This window comes from Macaca thibetana, chromosome 6 (assembly GCF_024542745.1).
Source record: "Macaca thibetana thibetana isolate TM-01 chromosome 6, ASM2454274v1, whole genome shotgun sequence".
NCBI classification, from domain to species: domain Eukaryota; kingdom Metazoa; phylum Chordata; class Mammalia; order Primates; family Cercopithecidae; genus Macaca; species Macaca thibetana.
In genome coordinates, this window is record NC_065583.1 from 107,659,940 (window position 1) to 107,685,930 (window position 25,991).

Genomic DNA, 25,991 nt, shown 5'->3' on the forward strand with positions numbered 1-25,991 from the left:
TCTATAAAATCAATAAAATAGAAAAATCAATTTTCTTAGATAAAAAAATAAATTTTTAAAACATTAATTTTAATGTCTTAAAATAGTATATTGAATATAAGCTATTCAAGTCTTCAATGATAGAATTTGAAGGATGGCAGCTGAGCAACATGAAAAATGTGTTCAGGCTGAGTCTTTCTACTAGCCCTAGATGGTAAGCACATCTTATTCCTGGGGTTGGCCTTGGTCTAAGCTAAAGAGCAAACAAGCCAAATAAACACTTCTATTTTATTTCAGAAGGAAGAAAGAAGATGCTCGAAGCTAGGCTGGTATGCTGCCAACTGCTCGTGTCCATCCTCCTCTGGGAGAAGCACAGGGTGACAGGGTAAGCCATCCTGCTCCCTAGGACAGGTATGCTCCCGAAGGACAGTGCTGCAGAGGCAACCCGCTTAGAAACACCTTTCCTGCTTGTAAGTTTATGAAAATGTTCCTTTTCTCCTTGAATTAAAAACATAACCACACGCGTCCCTGAACAAGACAAGAAAGGGGAAGGATTACACACTATCTTATTTTTTTAAACCTCAGAAGGCAACAATCACCGCCAGCTAAGCCCAGCCGAGGATGGGACAACAGCTTCTCAGGGTACCGCTTCTGCACCCTAACACCAGCTTGCCCCTTGTTTCCATGGCCCACACTACAACAAGAATGAGCTTTAAGTAAGAGAGAATAAGCAATGCAAACCCATTATATTATCAATCATGCTCAGATAAATGGCTCTTCTTCCTTCAGCAGTAAAGGATTTTACTTACTTGATAATTATTTTTGGTAAACTATTTAATATGTGACTATATTCTCTGAAGATATACAGGCTTTTGTGTTGAAAGTATTTTTTTCAAATCCTTTCCTTATAACATCTATAAAATCAATAAAATAGTATAAAATAGAAAAATTTTCTTAATTACAAAAAAATTTTTTTAATTACTATACACTTGAAAACTAAAACAAAAGATGCAGAAACTGGGTATGAAACACATGCGTATTCTCTGCAAATCCCACAAAGACTGAACATGTTTAAATCAACAGGACTCTTTATTGTCAAGGTAACTCCAAGGTAATTCTGATTTAAGTGAATCCAAAACATTTCACTTATACTAAACTCCCTTCTTTCTTTTTTTTAAAAAGAGAATTGCACATACATAATAACACCAAGGTAGGTAGATTCGAAGTGAAAGGAACATAAGAATTAGTAGGTTTGCCTCAGAAACCTGTATGTATCGGTACAGCGAGAGTTTTATAAAGGCACGTATAAACACGCGCTACATTGGAAAAACAGTCTGGCAAAGAAACAAGGAAAAGAAAGGTAAGAATAGAATGTCTCGTTTTGCCCATGAAAGAAAGAAAAGATACTGCAATCTACCTTGTTTGGGCGTCCTTCTTCGAATCTTCATTTTGGGAAAGGAAGGCCACGAGTAGTTAAAAGGTGAGTCGGAGTCAGAATCCATCTTTTTGTTTTGGTGAAATCAACAGATGAAACAGTAGAGACTCGGGAAGAACTCGGGGCGTCCCCAGTCAGGAGGCAAGCCTCCCCGTGTGATGTAAAGGGAAGGAATGAGACTGGATGAAATAGCTCCTGCACACCAGGGAGGGAAAGGCAATAAATGTTTTGCTTCCTTCGGGCATTCAGGCGTGTAGACCGACAAGGAGGCTGTAAATATTAAAGCCAAACTAGGGAAGTAAAGGAGGGAGAAGGCGGGGAGCTAAGAGTGGCTCAAACACTGCAGTCCACTTATTCAAAAGGTCATTGGGAGCAAATGAATCATTAACTCCCCTCTTCTCGTTGCTGGAAATGGAAATGAAGGAGGACGGTAACTGGGAATTAAAAGAGAGCTGCCTGTGATTGAAGAAAAGCCCCCGAATGCAGGCTTGTTTTGAGTGAGAGTATCGCTTCTCGGAAGAGCCACCCAGTGCTGTGTTAGATAAAGGTTGAGGTTTATGTGTGTGGACAGCCAGAAAGCTTGATCCCCAGGCAAATGAAGGGTAGCAGACTCCAGGAAGAGCTCTTTCCAGAGCAGACTGTTCTTTCATACCATTGGCAGCTTGGGCAGCTTTTCGGATCTAAGAACCAAAACAGCTCTGATCATTCATTTAAGAATCCAGTCTCACCACCCTTTTAATCCTAATGTGGTTGGAAGTTTTAACTTTTATATAGATTGTACTCGTTTCATTAGATTCATACAAAGTTATCTGCCACTGTTTAGCACAATTGGGGTATTTCCATATTGGTCCTGTCACCAAGTTTGGCCGTCAATCATCAGGATTTTGGTGCCTTTATAGCTCTGATCTAAACTTTCAGTCCATCTCAATAGAGTTGGTGACTAATTTACCACAAACCAACAGTTCTTGCAGTCTCCCTGAACAATTCTCCAGTAATTAGCATTCAGGAGAAGCTCATTACTGCCTCCCCATAAATCGTGGCACTGCTCAGGCTCACTTCTCCGCTTCCTATAGGCACATAGATATGCATGCCCCAAATAAGCTCGAGCACAACAGCCAAGATCTGCAGTGGAAAAAAAAAAGATATCCCAAATGTTATCAGGGAGTCTCTTTTAAGCATTTCTTTTAGTAGAAACGATAGCAAGAAATGTTTGTTTTGTTTTGTGAGGTCACCTGATGTCCAAATAAACTAAAGGACATTGGAAATAATATGAGGATCCATTAAGTCTGCAGATTTAGAAGCTGACAGTATGTGTCTTAATTAACATTCATTTCTTTGCTTCAATTATTTCCTAAATTGTCAGTACTACTGTGCCACGCTGTGCAAGAAAATAGCTGCATAGCCTGCTCCATGGAAGCTAATCCTGTCTGATTGGATAGGGGTTGAGTGCGGGCTACAGGGAGAAGAGGAGAAAGGGGAGAGACTACTTAATTTCAAATTTAAATCAAAATCAGAATTACATAAATCACTGCTGTGTTTTTATATAGTTTGTCACATAAACATACAACTAAAACAAAATACAACTATAGTTACAAACATTGCAACTAAGTGGAAAGAAATATTGATACATTTTCTATTTTGTGGCTTTTTTTTTTTTTTTTTTTTTTTTTTTTTTTTTTTTTTTTTGAGACAGGCTCACTCTGTCACCCAGGCTGGAATGCAGTGGCAGGATCTTGGCTCACTTCAACCTCTGCCTCCTGGGTTCAAGCAATTCTCCTGCCTCAGCCTCCTGAATAGTCGCATCTACAGGCATGCGCCACCACACCCGGCTACTTTTTGTATTTTTAGTAGAGATGTGTTATTGCTATGTCAGCCAGGCTGGTCTCGAACTCCTGACCTCAGGTGATCCACCCACCTTGGCCTCCCAAAGTGCTGAGATTACAGGCAGAGCCACCGTGCCAAGCCTCTGGCTTTTAATTTGATGAATAAGTACATATTATTCTCAACCAGCTGGGTATAATTATAAGAATATGTAACTTTCAGCCCTTATATCCAGTAAAAGAGTTTTAGTCCATATGGATCTTTAATTAGAAAATATACCAAATCTTGTGGAAGAGTATTTACATTCACTCTCAATTTTAGAGCACAAAATGGTGCCCAGGATGCTATAGGCAGTTGCTGAAGGAATTAATGATTTACAATAGTCAGTCTCCCATATAAATGACCTTTACCCTGTGGATGAAGAACCTGTACATGACAACTGATTAAAAACACATATTTTGACAAAAACATCTACAAGAACTATTATAAAGTATTTAGAATATATATTTGTGTTTTGTTTAGCACAACAGTTGTCAAAAGAATAGTACTTCTGGGTAGAGAAAATCCATTGTTCTGAGGCTGCAGGCAATGATGAGAGTGTGCATAAGTCTATGGCCCTTTGGCTGCTTCTAAGTTGTCTGTAGACCAAGGAAAGGGGACCTTCACTAGTGTGGACAATCACCAAACCAAAATACTGTTGGATCAGGAGATGTTATTACTTTTCTTCAGCTCTACTTGTTACCATTAAAGAATCCTTTGAAATGCAACATTTCCGAGGTGGTTAGAAATACTAAAGTCCTCATCCTGAATTGGTGGGAGTGGGTTTTGTAGCTCCTAGCTACACAGCCCATGTTAAACCTCTACTACACTATCCCCTTAACTAAAGGTACAGGAACACTTTACTTCTTACAGTTGACTGATGCTATGGGAAAGAGGGAGACATGTTTCTTATTAAATTACAAACAGAACGAAAGTAATACAATCTATAGGGGCTCCCTAACTTGTTTTATTAAGTTGGTCAGAAATGCGACGAAGTGTTCAGAAGGCTACAAATGTAGAGAAAGCAGAATCGGGGGCAGAATTTCTCAGAGGCATCAGAATGGAGGTAGGGGCCTAAGGGAAAACTGTTCATTGTAAATGCAGATTATGAGATTCCCATCCCAGGTGTGTTGAATCAGTCTCTCTGAGGGTGGCCCAGGAACCTGCAATAATTTACAACAGGCACCACCCCTATCCCAAGCAATTCTTATGCCTATAGAAGTTTTAGAGTCACTCAACTAGGAGGTAGATAAACCCCACATCAGCAAGTTACTGGAATAGGCTGTTCCTCCTATGACTACTAGTGACAGGTCAGAAGAACTTCAGGGCAATACAGACAAAGAGAGAGACGAAAAAACTCCATAAAAAGTATTTCTATTAGTTGAGATTCCAGACAGATTCATCCTGATCTAATTCTCCCAAATGCAGTCCTTGTTGACCAATTACATATCAAGTGATTCTTGATGTCAAAATTATTCTGAAATAGTATTGAACAACTTAACTAATACATGTGAGACACCCAACTGATATATGTGAAAATACCTCAGATATCAAAAGAAGAGACTTTCCAATGTCCTCATTTGCTTCACTATTTTTCAGTGTTTTCTAAATAATAAAATGATTTCTACTGACCAGCCATGTTTGCACAGCCCCTTTTATTTTTAGGCCAGCTTACTTCCTTGCTCACCAACACATTTCTTCTGAAGATGTGGGTCATTTATTCTCCTTGTTTTCTATAGTAATTGAGGTGGGTATTTTTTTTTCCATTTTATCAATATAATTGCATTCAAATTAATTCAAGATGTTATTTACATCTCATTCATATTCAACAGGTGACTGTTACTGGCTGATTGCAATAGCAGAATTCAATGACATATCCCCCAGGCCACCCTTTCACCATATATCATACAACCATTACCATGTAAGAGTATGAATGCTTTCACAGAAGATACCTTCACCTGAATATGCCTCCTTTAATTAGAAAATTCTTCACCTAGAAAAGAACTTCCATGAGGTTATAATTATTTAGGGAAGATGCTGCCGCCTTGAAGTTTCAGCTTTCTAAAAGACCCACATAAAAAAACTTTCCTTGATCTTCATTTAGACATTAACCTGCCTTTCAACCTTGATGAAATTAAATCTCAAAGAAGTATTTACAGTTTGGTCTGAATTACAGTATTTGTACAGTTTTCTCATCTTCCAGGGGGACCCAAAATTCTTAGTGGGCAAGAACTGTGTCACATTTTTAATGCACCACAAGCTAAAAAGAAAAATCATGGGTTTGGGAAACACAGATATCTGGACTCAGATAATGGCTCCATCACTTAGTGGCCCTAAACAAGTCATTCACATTTTCTGAGACTTAGTTGTCTCATAGCGAATGGAATCATAACACCTGTACTTTAAAGGGTTATTGTGAGGATCCAATGAGATTATAACAGTGAAGAACTTAACATAAGTAAATTTTCAACAACTTTAAATGTTGAATGTAAATAAAATTTCCCTTTCATATATTACTCTTCTATGTTATAGACACTGAAATAGTCTGTCTCAAAAAAAAAAAAAAACAAAAAAAAAAACCACACACACACACACAGTCTTGCTCTATCACCCAGGTTGGAGTGCAATCACGTGATCTCGGCTCACTGCTACTTCCGCCATCCAGGCTCAAGCGATTCTCCTGTCTCCTCAGCTTCCCAAGTAGCTGGGATTACAAAAAATGTGCCATGGCCAGGCTGGTCTTGAATTCATGACCTCAAGTGATCTGCCTGCCACGGCCCGCCAAAGTGCTGGGATTACAGGCATGAGCCATGGTTCCTGGCCACTGAAATAGTCTCAATTTGACCCTCAGAAGTAATCATTTGGTTTTCAAAACTGAGACATGGCAATGTGCAAGGAAGTTCCAAGAAAATCATACCAAGACAGAAACAGCAGGAGGAGAAGAAGGAAGAAGAAGAAGAAGAAGGGAAGGAGCTCGAAGAGGAAGATTTGCTTTGCTTCTCTACTCCATTGTTAAGCCACCAAGACACCACAGTTTTTACTACTACTAGACATTGTTCCTGGAACAAATCCAGATAAAAGGAGGCAAGGCCTCTGAGGCTAGGATAAGCCTTTCCTGGATAACTTGAACCACTGCAGTGACAACTTAAACATATGCTTCATCATATGCAGCCTTAACTTCTAGAATAAGGTGAAAATCAGGGATAGATAAAGCCTTCCTCAAAATCCCTTAGAAGCCACGATGTCATCTCTCAGCAAGCTCAACACAAACAGTCCTCCTGTGGATCTAACAATGCCAGGCACCCGGTGAAATGGGTGGCTTTCATGGGGAGGCTATTATGTTGTACAGAAAATGAAGATCTTTACGAGCATGGTTCCTACCTTTGTGCCAAGACGCTGTCACTCTGAGAAGCATGGTAGGAACAGCACGTTGACATCTGCAGTGTCACACTCATTCATGGACTTTATCCTCTCAAAATGAAATGATAGGTGCAGACACCATGAGGTGTGAATTCTGATTTTCCTCCCGAGTTCCCCCCGCCCCCAGTGCTTTTTATTTTTTACAGAGCCCATAAAATTGAAATCACAAAAGATAGACATGAATTGGGAGCATGGTACAACCACTGTTGTCAAAAATTGGAATCACATGATGCCACTGTCCATAATACCATCTTGCTTAAAACGAAATGTTTTAATTTATTGTCTACCGTTATTACCCTTATTTATTTGAACAAAAGAATTTATGTGCACCTGCAGAGGTTCTGATATGGTCTTTACATCCCCTATTCTCTAAGAGGAAAAAAATGAATACCACCTAGAAGCCCAGCTAGAAGAAGTTACTGATATTATGATATGTGTCTACATATAATACATATAATAAGAAAATAAGAAAATACTCAAAACACCTCAGGGTAGGAAAATAGTAATAATTATCTATTATTAATAAAGATAAATATTAATAAAATATTAATGATAGATTTCCTGATCGAAGCAACATGTTAAAGAATTATATTGTCAAGCCAGGCATGGTAGCTCATGCCTGCAATCCCAGAACTTTGGAAGGGTCAGGTGGATGGATTGCCTGAGGTCAGGAGTTCGAGACCAGCCTGGCCAAATAGTGAAACCCCATCTCTACTAAAAACACAAAAAAATTAGCTGGGCGTGGTGGCAGGTGCCTGTAATCCCAGCTACTAGGGAGGCTGAGGCAGGAGAATCTCTTGAACCCAGGAGGTGGAGGTTGCAGTGATCTGAGATCATACCATTGCATTCCAGCCTGGGCAATAAGAGGGAAACTCTGTCTCAAAAGAAAAAAAAAAAAAAAATTATGTTGTCAACACTTCCACCACTTGGTTAATATTGCTACAGATATAAAGTTCTACCTAGATGATTATCTTAAGAAAAATAACAGACAAACAACAGGAAACTTTGGTGAAGCTCTTTTTGTTTCAAATGCTGAAGTTTCTGAGCATAACTTGAAAGGAAAGAATAAGGACGAATTTGCTCAGTTGTTCTGAATAATAAATCATATGGAATTTTGAATTTATCTTGCTTAGGCAGCACAGATAGTGGATGTGAGTGAGGGGTTCTGGAGGTGGGAGAAACAAGAGCCCCAAGTCTGGACAGAGGAGGGGTGCAGGGGTAGGGAAGTGCCTGGTGTAGCCTAAGGAGAAAGAAATCCCCCCTATTAGGAAGAACCCACGGACTTCAGGAGAGCAGCATCTGATAATGTTCCTTTCCAATTTTACCAAACCCCCAACAAAACCTCTTACATGCCATAGACTTGTTCACAGACTTATTTTATCAATTTTAAAATGCAAAGTTTAACTGACTATAGATTTTATATTGTTATCCATGTGTAAATAAGTTAACTATGAGGTATCAAATGAGCAAAGAGTTTAATAATTAATAAGCTATAAATTCCATAGATCCGAAGCTAAAATTCACATAAAATATGATAAATAAAACTCACTTAAAAAGAAAAAAATGGGCAGGCTCATCTTATATATGCTTCTTAGGTGTGGTTCCATCTAGGACTCTTAACTGACAGATCAAGAAAATATATAAGTGTATCCTAACCTGTGTATACACACATATCTACAAATATTTCTGTATGCAACCATGTGTATCTGTATTAACTGAACATGAGTGCCTGCTGATATCTACAACTCTAGTCTGTTACCACATGGATTACTCTAGCCTCTTTCCCCTGCTTATCTGTAAGCACCCACTCCAACAGGGAGAAACGTGGCAGCTGCTAGCCACAACCCATTTACTTATTTGTGCAATACATATAGAGTGGTATCAAAATTCTTAATCTTTTTACCTGCGAGAAAAACTGTATCAACTAGAGGACGGTGCTTATTGTACAGTTTATGTTGCCTTTATTTTTATAGACTCCACTCATTTGCAAAGTTAATAGCTCTGCACCTGCCTCCACCACACCCAAAATTCCCTTTGGTAAGGTTATTTCTTACATTTTTAATACAGCTAGATTGTTTTGTCACATTCTGCATTCCATCCTAGGATACCCCAACCTCAAGGTCTTCTTAAATTTGCATACATTAAGGTTTACTCGGTGCACTCTAATGTTCTGTGGGTTTTGATATATACATAGTGTCATGTATCTACAATTCAAGAATCAAAGAACGCCTTCACCACCCTAAAAGATACATACAATGCTGATGATATGTGAAAAGGATACAAGAGCCAACTAAAAGAGTTCCCAGCTACCAAAAATGGAACACTTTGACAACAAATAAAGTAGTATTTGATTATTACCCAGAGTGCAAAATAAATATCCATGACTCTATACAGACATAAATAAATGATTGAATAAGTAATGGGGGAAACAAAATTCCCATGTAGAAGAATTCCAGATAATTTATGTAGACACCACACCCACAAGTATACAGATTAACTCCCTACTTTTTCCTTATGTGTGGACTACACATAGTATGGAAAAGGAGGTGAGGAAGAGTAACTTTACAGTGGAGAAACCAGACCAACACTACCTCAGCCAGGTGATCAAGGTCAACATCAACAGTGACAATGAACATTGATAGTATGTACCTTTTATATGGTGTGATGAAAACAGCACTTTACCTTTGGGTCTTCTTCCCAAAACCCGTAATTCTCAGTGTAATGATGAAAACAAGCAGAAAAACCCCAATAAAGGGACATTCTACAAAATTCCTGACTAGAATTTATTAACGGCAGCTTGATTGTAATGGGATCCCGGAAGAGAAAATGGAAATCAGGTGAAAAATAAGGAATCGAAATAAAGTATGTAAACCTATAACTCTTCTTAAAAAACTTTATTTAAAAAATTTTAAAGAATGGGAGCAACAAGTATAGAATCTATATTCACTAAATGTTTGTGGAACTGATGCTAAAAGAATGTTTGCATCCATATTCAGATATGTAGAATTCAAGTCCTGCATTAAGCTCCATTGATTTTGCTTAAGTTCTTACTATGTGAAGTTGCCATGTAACTCTAAGGAAACTAATTAAAGTATGGTGAAGTAATTCTGATTCACAGGAAAAAAACAGTGTCTCCATGGGGTTAATGAGATCTCAAGAGTGAACTCCCTGAGAGGTTTCCACTTGGCATCTGTGTGGCAGATGAATCTATCTCAGTTAGATGGGCTGAAATTTCATTGGCAGACAAATCTCAATAACCTGGATGAACCTACCTAGCTCAATTCAAGTTTCCCCAAGCTCTGGACACCATCAACTTGACTTTTTTTTTTTTTTTTTTTTTTTTTTTTTAAACAGGGTCTCACTCTGTCATCCAGGCTGGAGTGCAGAGGTGCAATCACTGCTCACTGCAGCCTTGAACTCCTGGACTCAAGCCATCCTCCCACCTCAGCCTCCTGAATAGCTAGGACCACAGGCATGTACCATGCCCGGCTAATTTTTTAAAATTTTTGTAGAGACAGGGTCGCTATGTTGCCCAGGTTGGTCTTGAACTTGTGAGCTCAGGTGATCCTCCCACCTTGGCCTCCCAAAGTGCTGAGATTACAGGCATGAGGCACTGCACCCAGCCCAACTTAACTCTTTATTCTGATTTTCTGTTATTTTAAATATTATGAAGAATCAACAGACTGCTTCCTAGTGGGTCTCCTATTTGACCTCTGATTGTACCATTTCTCCCTATACTTGAGCAGCACATCTTCAGTGAAGCCTCATAATGTAAAGAATAGATTCTGACAGCAGTGGCAGAGGTGGTGGCTCAGGCACACAGAGTCACCATGATTCTTCAGAGGATTTTCAGGTTCTCCTCTGTCATTCAGTCAGTAGTCTCACTCCATTTGCAGAGGCACATTGGTGTTACACAGTGGCATTTAACAAGGAACTTGATCCCATCCAGAAACTCTTCATGGACAAGATTAGGGAATACAAATCTAAGCAACAGGCATCTGGAGGACCTGCTGATACTGGCCCAGAGCACCACCAAGAGCTGGAGAGTGAGCTTCTAAAGCTTAAAGCAGACAGGAATATGTTATCTAATTTCAAATTTGAAGACCCTAAATTTGAAACCATCGAAAAACCCCAGTCCTGAAGAAATAAAGTAAAAATTAATCTGGTAATTTTTCGTGAATTTGTTGCACAACTAATCAGAAGTATCAGAGTAAGTACCCATTTCATAACTGTCAAATGTTCTTTTAATTCTGATTGCAAATCAATTATTTGGTGATGTTTCAGGGGAAAAGGAATAAATTCTGTTGGCTTTCTTGCCCATGCTTCAAGTAAGGGGCCATATTTCATAAAAATGTCATTTAAATTAGCCACTCTAAAAGGTAAAGCAAATTGTACCAATAAATGGTTAGAACTTATGCTGCCTGGCATGAAAGCTAACCAGAATCTTAATTGCCCTAAAGTCCCTTCCATGGAATTAGCCACTGGATAATCAGTGTAAAACAAGCCTACACACACACACACAGACACATACACACTCACACACACTCACTCTTACACTGCAATCAAGCCTGCTAGCCAATGATCCCTTTGTAAATATATATATTTTTTTTGTAAATGCCTGTATATATGGGTATTCTGAAGTGTTTCAACACAAGAAAAGGGGAAGAAATCCCTCAGTGGTATTATTTTAACTTTTTATAAAACAAACTTTATAGATATCATTTCCAGAATATATTTCATATTTTTCATTTGTTTCATGTTTTGTAGATTTGTTGTTGTTTTCTTAAGAGTTTCTACTTGTTTGAAGTTTATAATCTAATCATTTGATTGAAATATCAAACTAAAGGAGTCTTTAGGAATAGAATACATGAAATTTGCTTAGTCACTAAGCTGGTTTATTTGGGGTCAAGAATCTCATTTTGGAGAAGGAAAATTTAGAGTTCAGAGAAAGTACTGCCATTTTTCCCTCCCTTACTACACTTCAAAAAGTTGGCTTGTAAAATGAAAGAAAAAGGTAATTTAGAATGTACTAACAGTAGGTTAGTACTAATGCCAAGCATCAGGTATCCTCATAATGCCCTTAAGACATTAGTGTAAACATCAACCCACTCTCTTCATCCCATTCTGTACACTTCAAAGTCCAACAAATGACCCTGTGACAGCAAATTACAGTCACATGATTTTTCTTAATGTTCAAAAATAATTAACTTTTAAAGGTTTAATCATCTTATAAGTTGAAGTGATTAGGAAATTTTTTCACCACTTTCTTCCCCCAAAGTTTTCCCATTTCCCACACATCTGTGATCTCACTGGTGATAATCATTGAAAATCTGTGAACTAATACACATGGACTTTCATTAATACTTTCTGTAATCAGTTGAGATAAAAGTAGAACTCCATTTCTCTAATTCCCAAAAATACTGAAAACCCACTATGTTAGGGGTGATTTCAGCACTGCAGAGCTCCCTCAGGGATCTCTGACCATGATTCTCAACCTTGGCTTTGAAACCTCAACAACCATAATGAGAAAATTTCCTTGAAGTGAACAAAAAGAATAAAATTTGAGTTGGAATTTATACAAATAACTATGCCTTCGCAGTGGTCTTCTTGGGATATTTCACTGTCTCCCAGCCCCTGTACTTCAAAATGATTCACTGGGAAGCTTTAGTTTGTGGTAAAGAGATAACTCCCCAATTCCCCAAAAAAAGAGAAAAGAAAAAAAGAAAGGTCTCCACAGAAACTCTGTAGCCTGGTACATAGAGAGAGATCTGCCAAAAATTAGGATTGAAAACATATTTTTCAGAAGAGTTCTGCTAAGGTCCTCCTGCTCCCATGTTTCAGGAAACATTCTTAAGGTTTCAGTCTAGATATACGTGTGTTATTAAATAACAGCCAAGAGGGTCAGCTTCCACTCACAGGGGTCACAGATCCTAAGATGCCATGCTTAAGAGCCTCTTTAAAAACATCTCAAAACATTATTTTCCACAGGCAACTTACAAGTGCTATTTTATAATAGCACTTTTAGTTAATATAAGAACTTTTGGTTAATATAAGAAGAGAAACTAACCTAATTAGTTCTATTATCTGGTTGTCTGCCAAACCAGCACTAGTGACTACAGCATCTCCCACCAGCTCACCACTAGCACATATACGACTGGACTCTCCCAGATATGCCCACAAATGGAGAACCTGAAAACCTGTATTATACACCACCTAACATTCTGTTTAGAAGGACTGTTCTTTGGTTCTTCCAATCATTTCCTACCAGTTTCCTTTTCCTGATGTTTTTCCTTTCGGGGGACTTTCAGGGTGGGGAGGCTTTGTTTCTCTCTCAGTCTTGTCTACAGTCATGAAAGGTCTGTGTTTTTTTGGTAAAGAAACCTGAACCTCATATCCTATTGTTTGTTTCTGTCTGTTTCTGCTTCCTTCTCTTCCCAACTGGCCTCTAGATGGTTTTTTCTTACTTTTTTGTTTTGTTTTCTGGTATGAAGTCAGGTTTCCTTCCATACCCAGCTTTGGTTCATCTGTCCCCAATGCCCACCCTCCCAGTCCCAATACCCACCAAAAGGTTTTCTTTTCCTCATCTTACATATTAGTAACAAGCAATAATAGCAATGAAGTAGCCCAAAGTATTAAAGAATAGCTGTGATTTGAGCCCGTGCATGTACATTGATCAGGTCACTCTATAAAATCAACAATATGTATTATAAAAAGGGGGTTTGGAGGGAAATAAGTACTTGTGCAGAGGATCTACAACATTTTCCCTTTCTTCTTATTAACGTAATCCACATGCTTTATAAAAACATAAACAAACAAAAACAAATGTACGGCATCATTTTGTTACTTTCTAAAATGGAGCTTACTTATGGAATATGTCAAATGAGTAACACAGGACATGAATTATCTTGTTTTCACGATCACAGCTACGTAAAAAAGAAACGCATGCATAAGAAAAAATGCTTGTAGGAAATATACCCAAATTTAATAGTAACTGCCTTTGGATGAGGAAATTATAGGGATTTCTTTTTCTACTCTTTCTAAAATTCCCAATTTTTCTATTGTGAACATTTATTATTTCTATAATTATAGAAGACTAAGATAATTTTTTCCAAGAGGCTTACTTTGCAAGATATTATGCTCTTCTCTGGCACTTGCACCAAGCCCTCTCTACCAGCCAGACCTGGAACAGTAGATGAGGCAGTGCTTCATGCCTAGAGCTTCAAAGTACTGAGATTCTCCAAGCAGAAAGGAGGATGCCAACCAATGCTATCCTCTTGTCTCCTATCACCTATAGGGAGTGTCTCTATCTCCCTATCACCTTCCCTCATAGGGAAAGTCAGAACATGCTCACATAGTTCTTGTTTTGACATGTCAGTTTCACCAACCCTTCATTTTTTCCATCCAAATAGTCAGAAGATACTCAGCTTTGGCCAAATAGATTTCATGTCCTCTTTAATGTAATGCAGACCATGAGTGATAAATAATTGCAGGAAAATCAGCTTCAGTATGAGTGTCACCACATCTGGTCTGTCACCCACAACCTCACTCACACTTTGACATATTATTTGATGAAAGAACAGGAGCATCATGTTCCAGGAGCTTCTGTAATTCCCCTGAGACACTGGCACTATGGTTTCACAGTCCTCAAGGAGGAACTTAACTTTTAACTGAATATCTTAATTTCTAACCAAAGCCATGCAGCTTTATTTTTTCAGATTCAACCTCTTAAAAGTAGAGTTTGCAAGACAGTGTCTAATCAAGCCATTCGCAGCTTTGCTGATTCAGTGATCGTTTATGCATCTTTGTTTGCAATTGGGATTCCAGTTTTACAGCTGAGACTCCCCATCTACTCCATTTCCCACAGGCTGTCTGCTTGTTCCTGCAAGATGTTCACTCCCCTTCTCCTTTTGGCACAACACTTGCTGCTGCCCAAAGGGTCCATTTGGCTCAAGTAAATGGCATTAAATATGATTAAGAAATAGGATCAAAACTTTAAGCAGTTCTTATTTCTTTTTGAGATGGAATTGCTCTGTCGCCCAGGCTGGAGTACAATGAATGGTACGATCTCGGCTCACTGCAACCTCTGCCTCCCGGGTTCAAGTCATTCTCCTGCCTCGGCCTCCCAAGTAGCTGGACTGCAGGCATGCACCACCACACCTGGCTAATTTCGGTATTTTTAGTAGAAACAGGGTTTCACCATGTTGGCCAGCCTGGTCTCGAACTCCTGACCTCAAGTGATCCTCCCACCTTGACCTCCCAAACTGCTGGGATTCCAGGCATGAGCCACCACGCCCAGCCATATCCTATTTCTTAATCACATTTAGTGCCATTTACTTGAGCCAAGTGGATCCTCTGTTTCTTATTTTTGGTATTGACCCATTTCATTTCATCTACCTTCTATTCTTCTGTTTCCTTCAAATGCTTTGCCACCTTTCCCCATCTGACCTGCCTAGAATATGAAGGAGTCCCACTCTGCACTGTGACAGCAACAGAAGCAGATCTTAGCCCTTCAACTGATGATTCTCCCCTTCGACAAAATGCCAACCCCTTACAGCATCTGCAGAGAATGGGGCCATAATTCCCGCATTTGACATAAATGTCAGCTCCTTGCGGAGGTAGTTCTGGGGCACTGGCTTGGATGAGCTTGCCAGTTGTTACACACCCAAGACATTTCGCCAACCACGATTTTCAGTGTGTAAACTAATGGTAAGTGTGATTCTGGATGTCCTGAAAGGTCAATAAAACATTACAAAGGATGGGTACAAAAAAAAAAAAAAAGAAAGAATGAATAAGACCTACTATTTGATAGCACAATAGGGTAACTATACTAAAAAATAATTTAATCCATACATTTTAAAGAGTGTAATTGGATTGTTTGTAAACTCAAAAGATGCATGCTTGAGGGGATGGATACTCCTTTCCCCATGATGTGCTTATTTCATATTGCACACCTGTACCAAAACATCTCACATACCCTACAAATATATACACCTCCTATGTACCACGAAAACTTAAAAAAATAGAAAACAATAAACACATAAAACACTTCCAGAAGGAGAAAGAAAACACCACCACAAAGGGAACTTACTCTGTTCTGCCCTGTCCAATACAACAAAATTAGATAATTAAAAATCCGATTCCTCAGTCACAAGTCACATGCTCAACAGACGTAGGTGGCCACAGGCTACTACACTGGATAGAACAGCGAGAGAATGTGTCCATCAGCACAGAGGGCGTCACTGGAGCCGTGCTTGTGTCACTGATGAAGCCCCACCCACACCACACAATTCTGAATAATACAAGTCAGCAAAGACTTACACATCTATTTATCAGCATTTATCATGTGTTTATCCCACGCTATTTATCAACATTTCCTGAGACTGGGCAGAATAAAGCACTTATAAAATATCAAAAGAGGCCAGGTGGGGTGGCTCATGACTGTAATCCCAGCACTTTGGGAGGCCAAGGCGGGCAGATCACTTGAGGTCAGGAGTTTGAAGGTGAAACCCCAACTCCACTAACAATACAAAAATTACCTGCACATGGTGATGGGCGCCTGTAATCCCAACTACTGGGGAGGCTGAGGCAGGGGAATTGCTTGAACCCAGGAGGCAGAAGTTGCAGTGAGCCAAGATGGTGCCACTGCATGCCAGCCTGGCTAACAGAGCAAAACTCCATCTCAAAAAATAAAAAATAACACATAAGAAATAACAAAAAAAGAGTGTTGAAGTAGCCTCCAGGGCGAGCCGTTTCCTATTCCAGACCGTGTCTGACCATCTGACTATTGCTCACAGCTTGCTGTCCCCTTCTCTGTCTCAGGTTCTTTGAAAATCTGTTATAATTTCCTTTGCAAAAACTCAGGGGACTTTATTAATTCAAAAAGTTTAAATGAACCAAAAAGAAAATGCCAGCACAACAAACACTCATCACGGTCCTTTTCATAAATCACTGCATTAAAGTTGTGCTCATTTGTCTTTCTCAAGTCCTTCACAGACTTCATGATGTTACTGACAAAACACTCAGACGAGGCCAAACTACTACAATTTCCACAGCACGTGTCTTCTTGCTCACAAATATACAAGTTTGAAACTAGAGTGAGTTTTTAAAACCTGAAATTAAGATCATCTCAATGTTTCATACTTTTAGTAGCCTACCTCCCTCCCCCAGCAATTCGTCTTAGTAAACATTCTTCAAAGCTAACATTCCCAGGAGCATGATGCAATCTGTAGCTGAGACATCCTGTGTGTGTGAGTAACAGCTATGGCCCTGACATCAGTGACCCACGACAGCCATCTATACAGAGATGTTTGCTTTCTTTTTGCCTTCCTCTTACCCTCTTCTGTAAGTAAATCATTACTCTTACCTTAAATAGCAAAAATATGGAGGAAGTGTATATCGCTTAGTGTGGGTCTAAATTTCTCTTCCAATTTCAGTAGAGCCGTGTGCAGCAAGATCCTGGAAACCACCTCTGGCACGTGGCCAAGCTACTAGCAACACCGTCAGCCAACACTGTGGGTGCTTCCTCCTTGCTCTGCTCTACACAGCATGATTTCTGAATGCTTGTAACTGCTCTGCCGTGTGTCGGCGCAGCATACCAACCACACTCCCCCGGCCTCCAGGGAGCCAGCCCCAGGCACGTGTAGGCTCACGGTGACCCTGTGGGTCATCCACCTTCTTCATTAATCTCACTCTGAGCATTGATTTCGTTTTTCCTGATTTCACATCAGCTTGAGCCCTCAGTCACCACCATCAGCAACACCTCACCCCTTGCAACTTCTAAGGCTGTCCTGCCCGTGTGTGCCTTTCCAGGTGTGTGAGCTGCCTCAGGTTTACAGAACCAGAGGAAACCAACTGGGATGGTTCGTGCTCATCTGCCTCTCACTTGTCAGCCCCAGAGGTCTTCACAGACCATCCAGGTGCCCAAACTCAGCCTGTGCTGATTGCTCAGCCTGTGTCTTCAAACACCCCATCAGCTTCATGATGCTCTATTCACCTCTAAGTAACTCAAGAGATAGGGCTGGGGCCCAAATTAGCCTTGAAGAAATAGAGAGTGCCTGGTAGAAGATTTAGGAAGGAGTCCTCAGGGAGTTGTGAAATAGAATATTGTAAGCAGATGAGAATTCCCATGTCCAAGGGAGGAAATATGTCCACCTTGCCAAGGGTGGAGGAACACCTGGTTCCTCTGAAAGGACACTCACATCAGACTCAAATCCCAGAACAAGCATCTGGTCTTTTCTTGAGCTCAGCAGGGTAGATCACACAGGCTGAGCTCCAAGGGGACCCCACTGGGCATCAAAATGGGATATTGGTAAACTTGGAGATTCTAGGGCCAGGTGGAATGACGTTGGGAGTCTCGGTTCCACCGTCTACTCTCCACCAGTGGTTCAATGGCTTCACCTGAACCTGAGGCTGGTAGTGCCTACTTCCTAGGAATAACAAGGGAACATATGACAAGTCCAAAGCCAGCTTCTGGCTCAGAGTAAAACTGTTCATGAAAAGCTTTAATTGCCTTGTTTTTTAGATTGTAAACGGAGTCTCAACCTCTAGAGTCATGGTATTCCAAATGATCCTACAAATAAAATTTATCTGGATGGGTTTCAGGAAATAGATAAGGTTCCCAGGAAGGAATATTTTATGTTAAAATGTACTTGCTTCTTGTCCACTCTAAACCTGGATCTGGGATATCATTATGAGTATAGGTAAAAGCGTTATTTCAGAACATACCCAAATCTAGGCTGTGCTGGTCTTCATGTTCATTCTGTTGAACCGCCAGGCTTTTGACACACTGAAAAAGATAAAGTCAGGTGGGTTTTTTAAAAATTACATATATGCTACACTAATATTTATTTTTGTGAACTAGAAAAACAACCTTGGAAAGCATCAATGAAAACATGTTACATGTATCATCACATGTAAACAGAAAACTAGTCTTACACTTATTATTTAACAGCTAAAAATGAGTGATGAATCTATCCCAAACTGAAACACATCTGAAAGCTGTACACAGGTTATTTCATTCTTAGAGGACATCTCCCAGATTTACTCTTATAATCACATTGTTGTCAAATATCTATAAACATCAAACTTCAAGTAGAAATTTGTTTTGCAGAATGTATTCAACCATCTTGCATATACAACTACAACTCAGAAAGATAGCTAGGTTTGGTTATAAAGAACAGGGATTAAGAATTGGATAAAGAAAATGGGGCTGGGTACAGTGGCTCATGCCTGTAATCCCAGCACTTTGGGAGACGGAGGCAGGCAGATCACCTGAGGTCATGAGCTCGAGACCAGCTTGGCCAACATGGTGAAACCCCATCTCTACTAAAAACACAAAAATTAGCCAGGCATAGTGGTGGGTGCCTATAATCCCAGCTACTCAGGAGACTGAGGCAGGAGAATCACTTGAACCTGGGAGGCAGAAGTTTCAGTGAGCCAAGATTGTGGCACTGTACTCCAGTCTGGGTGACAGAGTGAGGCTCCATCTCAAAAAAAAAAAAAAAAAAAAGAAACAGAAAAAAGAAAAAAAGAAAATGAAATTTCACATTGTTCTGAAAGTGACTTGGGGTACATCCTTTTTTTAGTGTTTTTTAAACATTTTTATTACCACTAAATCTTCATTTCTACTTTATGGAAAGACACGCAAAGAAGAAAGAAGCAAATAGAGCAGGGAGTCATTTATTACCTTTACATCTTCCTTTTCGGCTGCTGAGCTGCTGGACACTGAATTCTTAACCTCTGCAAAAGAAATAATTCCCATCAGGATCTGCTGCATGGAGCTTTTGTTAAGAAGAATAACAACTACTACTCGCTGACAAGTGTAAATGAGTTGCCTGGGAGCCTTCTGCATAGAGGTAGGTTTTTAGATTAGGCCTCTTAAAAATCAGCTGTCCACAGAGCAGAGTGTCTAATAACCTGACTGTCCATACTCTGGTATTATCTGTCTGGACCAAGATGTAAACAAGCCCGGGAGCTCTCACAGGAAATCCTGAGGGGGAAAAATATCATTAAATAAATAAATGCCCTTGATTCCAAAGGAAGGCTGCTCACTACCGAAGGTTCTTCAAAACAGCAGATTGCAAGGACGTGACTCGTACCCACCTGAGGAAATCCCACTTGTCTATTTCCTCAAATACCACAGATTTCAGTATGTTTCAAAAGAGCATAATTCATTACACAGGAGGTCTGGCTTTTCCTTCCACATCACTGAAAGTCAAGAACACCAGCATAGCCCTCAGCTCCAACCTCAGCCCCAGGCACACCGGGTGTCCTCTTTCTGAATAAAGGGTTTCCTGGAAACAGTAGTGGTCAGGATGTACTGGGATGGAAAAAAAAAAAAAAAAAAAGGTTCACCCAAGGCAGCATTTTGCTCTGTGCTTTGATTTATTGGTTGTGTTTGCAAATACTCAGTTGCCCGTAAACAAGAGCCACTATTGTCGAAATAACCACCAATAACAGGTTTGGGCCTGGGGAAAATTAAAGCACTTGACATCCCTAGCAAGGACAGATGACTGAAAGTCTAAGACTCTACCCCAGATCTGCGCTAACATATAACATTGTGGGGTCTCACTTCTTTTCTGGAAGTTCCACATCCCTTCCCCCACAGCCCTGCTTTAAACAGGAAACCCCTGAAGCTTTCCAGCAGGTTCATTACCTAGACCTTGTCACTCATATTAATTTACCCAATGCCTCAAACCTGCAGGTTGATTTTAAGCTCTTCTCACTTCTGGGCAACAATGCTAGGAGTTATCATCCATGTTTATGCTTAGAAAATGTATAAAGTATTCATTTATATGGCTCTACATGACAAATCATAATAAAGATGACAAATTACAAGGCTGGAGCTATAAGTAGTAAGACCAGGATGGAGCAGAGAAACCAACAATCCTTGTCTTGTGTTTCTAAAAATCTGGACAACAATAACTTTGAATTTGCTTTGCAGAAAGCAGGTAATACCATATTTGCATGCCACAATAGTATATTGCTCTTGAATTTATAATGCATATTAGCTTCTATGATTAAACCAACAAGGTAATAACCAGCAAACAAGGTAATAACCCTAATTTTGTGTGGTCATGTCAACTGATCTCAGCAGGGAATGAGGACAAGATCATAGCGGACACCCAGCCCAGGCAGCACGTGTACACAGCATCTCTGCCTGCCTTTAAATGCACATCCCACAGAAGGCCTCCAGGTGGCAGCAGAGTAACATCGGCATGAACGGCATTGCCAGAGGTAGGAATGTCAAAATGGGCTAGCTTCACCCTTCACGGACCTGCTTTCAAGTGCCAAAGTCCAAAATACATGGTTAAAATTAACATTTTTGTCCCACTACATAGATGCAGAAAATTGATGTGAAGCACCTACCATGGTATTTGGCACATTATAAGTGTACAGTAGAGATTTGGTTTGGTTTTGAAACTCACATACTCAAACCCTAAAAATTGGGATAAGTAGGAAAGAGATTACAAAGGCGTTAAAAAAAAAAAAAAAAAGAAGAAGAAGAAGAAGAAGGAGGAGGAGGAGGGAAGGATAACCAGGACCAGAGTTTCAATAGATACATCTGCACAGACATCAAGAGTCACACCCTTCTATTTTGCCTGTTTTAGGACATTCATTCCTTTCAAGTTATCTCAGCCGTAAACTCTTAAATGATCATTATGCTGCATTTCTAAAGAATTCTGTACATATAGCATTTATTCAGAAGAACAGTATAGATTTTATCCAGATTGCTAATCGAAAAGGCAATCTTGTCTGTTAACGAAGTTTGCAGTAACAGAGGATGTGTTCACACCTGGTAGTGCATTTAGGTTCCAGCTTCCTTTCTCTTCTCAAAAGGCCAGTGAACTAGCCTTTATAGATTGTCATGCCTACGTTTTTCTATGTAGTCCAGTGCAATTTTTTTCACTTCAAAACAAATACCACAAACTATATTAAAATATACAAGTCTTCATTAAAAATTGTACCTCATCATTTAAAAAATAACTTCCAAATATAGAAAGTCTTTATCCAAAAATCATTTCAAAATATTTGTGATATTGTGCTGATTCAAGATAATAATGTATCTTTAATTAACCTAGAACTAAACAGAACTATATCTTAGAGCTTTCAAAGAATTTGGCATTCATTCTACCAGAGTTTAATTAAATTGCTCTAGGAGAGTTTCTGTTAAATTAGTAGGATCCTTTTACACTAACCCACCGTACCACCAATTACACAGTGCAATCAAACCACTCATTGCTATAGCAACCTGTAGCAGATAATGGTATCAGTAACTCTACCTATTCTGTTTTAAAGGCCTATTAATCTTGCCCTCAAGCCCACCCAGAAGGAAGGATTACTCCTCTAAATCAGACTTCCCAAACTTGATAAACACATTGTTGTTGTTTTTTTATTGCCAAGCTATAATGGAACAAGAGATAATCTCTAAGACTTACGTTTACTAGTGACACTGCACCAGCCAACAGGGTTAAGTCACTGTAAGATTCATGCCAGTGTCTCATTAAGAGGCAGATTCGCCTAAAAAATCTCAACTCCATGCACAAGTCTTACTGTCTTACTTTGCAAATGAGACCACAGAACCTAGACTTAAGCAAATAAAAAACTTACACCCAAAACACAGGATGCTCGGTATTCTGATTTTACCATTTGGCTGTGGCAGAAGACTCATGGTCAGAGGCAGCCAGACCACCAGTGTTGTCTTGTTGCCAACCAAGTCCACCACTGGCTTACATCTACAGAGTCGTGTCAAAAGCACAGGTGGAAAACCAGGATCATGCTCTCAGTTGCTCTGCCTGCCCCCACAAATGTCAGAAAAATAGCCTGATGGTAGTGTTCATAGCAGCCTCTGTGCCTCTCTGGCATACATGGCGGGTAGCTCATACTCTTTGAATGAATCTTTTTCTCTCAATAGGCTGTAAATTCTGGGATAGCTGGGACCAGATTGATTTCGGCTCAACCCTTGTATCCTCAGCACCAAGCTGGGTGCTTTTCACTTAACAGGTGCTAAATAAATGCTTCTCGTCTCCACCTGCAACTGGTGGCCCAAAATATACATAGCTGACAAGATGTGGTGGATCGTTAGACAAGCTGTGGATCAGGACAAAGAAGGAAAAGTTGTTTACTTTTTGGAATTAACTAACTGAAACACTTCCAATATCAAAGCTATTTTGTCACAACTTCTGAACGGCCAGATTCATAGATAGATTAATGCTCTTCTCCTTACTTCCTCCCACCCTTCTGGCTCTGTAAGTCCAAAAGCCAACCCTTTTCCTCTCCACTTAGTAAGTATTGCTGTTTGACTACGAACTACTGCACCTGCATGTGTTGCTACAATGTTTTATCCTAGTGAGCAAATGCAATTCACAACGGCCACAGAATTAAAATGGCAAAGGCACTGGAGAGACTACTTGCCACTCTTAATTCAGAGGCTATTGTAACACTTTGAAATTTTGTTTCAATGTCCCAGTTATTCCTTTCTCTTTTTTTTCCAAAAGCAGGACAACTAGTAAGAACTTTCGTTTTGCCTGTTCGGTATAAATATGGACTGGGAGCAACAATGAGGCACTCATTTACAGAATATCAAAATGAGACTTAGTGAGCGAGAGCCCAACATTCCACTCAATTCAACAAGTTCCACTGGTCCCTACTGAGCAGCAGCTGGGGAGAAGAAACCAAGATGGAAGAAGAAATCCTTGGAATCAAGTAACTCCAAAATGTGCTCCTTGGCATATCATTTTTATATTTATATTCTACATTGTTTCAGAAAGAATTTAAGACATCTTCTTTAAAATACAGGATTTTTTTCATTTAAATTGCTTGTGATTTTTTTAAAGACAAAAGTAATTATTTAAGACAGTGGAGAATTCCCTCCTTTTATACAGTTTTTTTGTCTGGAGGTTAACATATGATCCAATTCTGGCCAGAGTCTTAATAGAAACTTTCCTGACACCTCTCTAAAAAAGGCTTCTATCACTAATAAAATAATAATAAAAAAAAATGTTGTAGGGCAAAAGGATCTTTTTCCATTGCTCTTTTTGTCTGAATAGAGTTCATTGAAGAAATGATTTTTGAGCCACAGTAGACCTCTTGCAACACCAGACTGCTGCAGGCCATTCTCCACAGTGGGCCTACTCTTATTGTGAAAACGTTTATACCGGATTATCTTTTGAAAGATGGTTTTGTGGCCAACAGTCTTGAAACCAAGAAATAGTGTTTCTTTTGGGGATGAAGGCAGATTTGTCTTCAGACCAGGGTAGTAAAGATAATAGCCCCTTCCAGTGCAAGGGTTGGGCAAGCTTGCTAGCAGTCTCCTTATAAGATTTGGGATTTTTTAGTCAGGGTTCCTCAGCTGTGACACAAACTGTGTGTGTGTGCAGCATCTATCTGAGCTGCTCACAAGGCCCCTGGGGGACTTGCTGGACAAGGAGAACCAATGTGAACATGAAGCTCATGCTGCCTATGCCATGAGCAATAAAGTCTTTTGTATCCAAAAAAAAAACAATAAAAACTTGGGGGAAAAAATTTAAAAAATCAATATAACTACCATTAAATGTTGGTATATACTCCCCCATATAGGTTTTTATGATAGCTTTATTAAGGTATAATTCATATACCAAACAATTCACCCACTTAGAGTATACAATTCAATGGGTTTTAGTATATTGAGTTCTGCAACCATCACCATAATCAATTTTAGGACATTTTCATCACTCCAATGAGAAAACCCCACATCCATTAGCAATCGCTCCACATTTCTCCCCAACCACCTCACCATCCTCCCTCCACACCCCAGCCCTAGGCAACCACTGATCTATTTTCTGTCTCAACAGAATTGCCTATTCTGGATATTTCATATAAATTGAACTGCACAATATGTAGTCTTTTGAAACTGGATTATTTCATGCAGCATAACGTTTTCAAGATTCATCCATGCTGTAGCATGTATTAGTACTTCATTCCTTTTTACTGCCAAGTAGTATTCCATTAGATAGATACATACATAGATAGATAGATAGATAGATAGATAGATAGATAGACAGACAGATAGATAGATAGATAGAAGGTAGCTATTTTGTTTTGTTTATTCCTCAGCTGATGGATATTTGAGTTGTTTCCACTTTTTGTCTATTATTAATAATGCCACAATAAACATTCAAGTAAAATTTTTTGTGTAGATACATGTTTTCATTTCTCTTAAGTATATACCTAGGAATGCAATTGTTGAATCTTATAACTCCATGGTCGATAAATTTTTATGATACAGATTTTTACATCTCCTGAACCCCACCCCTGCCCACCATAGAAATCTCTAAAGCAAAGAATTCAATTATGGAGAAAAAGTATCCTCCGCCCCAAAATTTGGTTGCAATTATCAATTACACAGAAGCTCTAAATCAATATACAGTTGATCCTTAAACAACACAGGTTTGAACTGCATGAGTCCACTTTTATATGGATTGTTTCCAATAAATATGTTGGTAATTTTTTCGGAAGTTTTTTGACAATTTGATAAAACTCACAGACAAACCACCCTTTCCTAATCCTCCTGCTCCTCAGCCTACTCAGTGTGAAGCCAACAAGGATGAAGACCTTTGTGGTGGTCCAGTCCCACTTAATAAATGGTAAATGTATTTTATCTTCCTTATGATTTTGTTAAGAACATGTTTTTCTCTAGTTTACTTTATTATACAAATATAGTATATAATACATGTAACATACAAAATATGTGTTGACCAATGGTTTATGTTACTGGCAAGGCTTCTGGTCAACAGTGGGCTATGAGAAGTTAAGCTTCGGTAGAATTAACTTTGACTCACATGAATTCTTGACTGCAGGGGATTGGTGCCCCTAATCCAAGTTGTTCAAGGGTTAATTGCATTTTTAAATTGAAGTCAGGGCATAATTTTCCTAAGTTAATCAATGGCTTGAATAAAATTAAGCAAGTCATCTTTCAAAGACATAAACAAAATTCCATTTTTATCAAACTTAGATTCTACTTCAACTCAAGAAACTAACTTTTAGCTATATTTTCAAGATCATTGCAATTCCATTAGAATACTTAGTTGAGTTTAATACTTGTTTCTCTCTAGCCTGCTTATCTGACTAAGCTAGAATAAAGTATCTATATTAGATATGAATCAAATGTGCTGCATCTAGGTGAGCTCCGGGGAACCTCCGAGTCGTAAGCTCAAACATACAGTGGGTTCAACCTGATGATTTCTAAAGTTCTTTCCAGGTCAAACCATGATTCTTTAATCCTTTGATAAACCAAGTGGTGAGGAGAATTTTTATTTAT

General features: G+C 39.2%; 1 protein-coding gene and 1 pseudogene across 4 annotated transcripts in view; one reads left to right on the forward strand and one right to left on the reverse strand.

Annotated features, from left to right (window-relative positions):
• The window catches only part of ARHGEF28 (Rho guanine nucleotide exchange factor 28), a 313,178-nt gene that overhangs the window by 122,883 nt on the left and 164,304 nt on the right, over positions 1–25,991 (reverse strand). For 3 of the 4 annotated variants that reach the window (XM_050793496.1, XM_050793501.1, XM_050793497.1), the window contains exons 8-9: positions 19,380–19,432; positions 18,419–18,479 (exon numbers count right to left, since the gene is read on the reverse strand). In XM_050793496.1, the coding sequence (XP_050649453.1) occupies positions 18,419–18,479; positions 19,380–19,432 (114 nt within the window). Of the gene's footprint in view, positions 1–1,396; positions 7,111–18,418; positions 18,480–19,379; positions 19,433–25,991 lie in introns of those variants that run through there. The other variant, XM_050793498.1, reaches the window with a different exon arrangement.
• On the forward strand, positions 10,525–10,835 carry LOC126956518 (ATP synthase-coupling factor 6, mitochondrial-like; annotated as a pseudogene).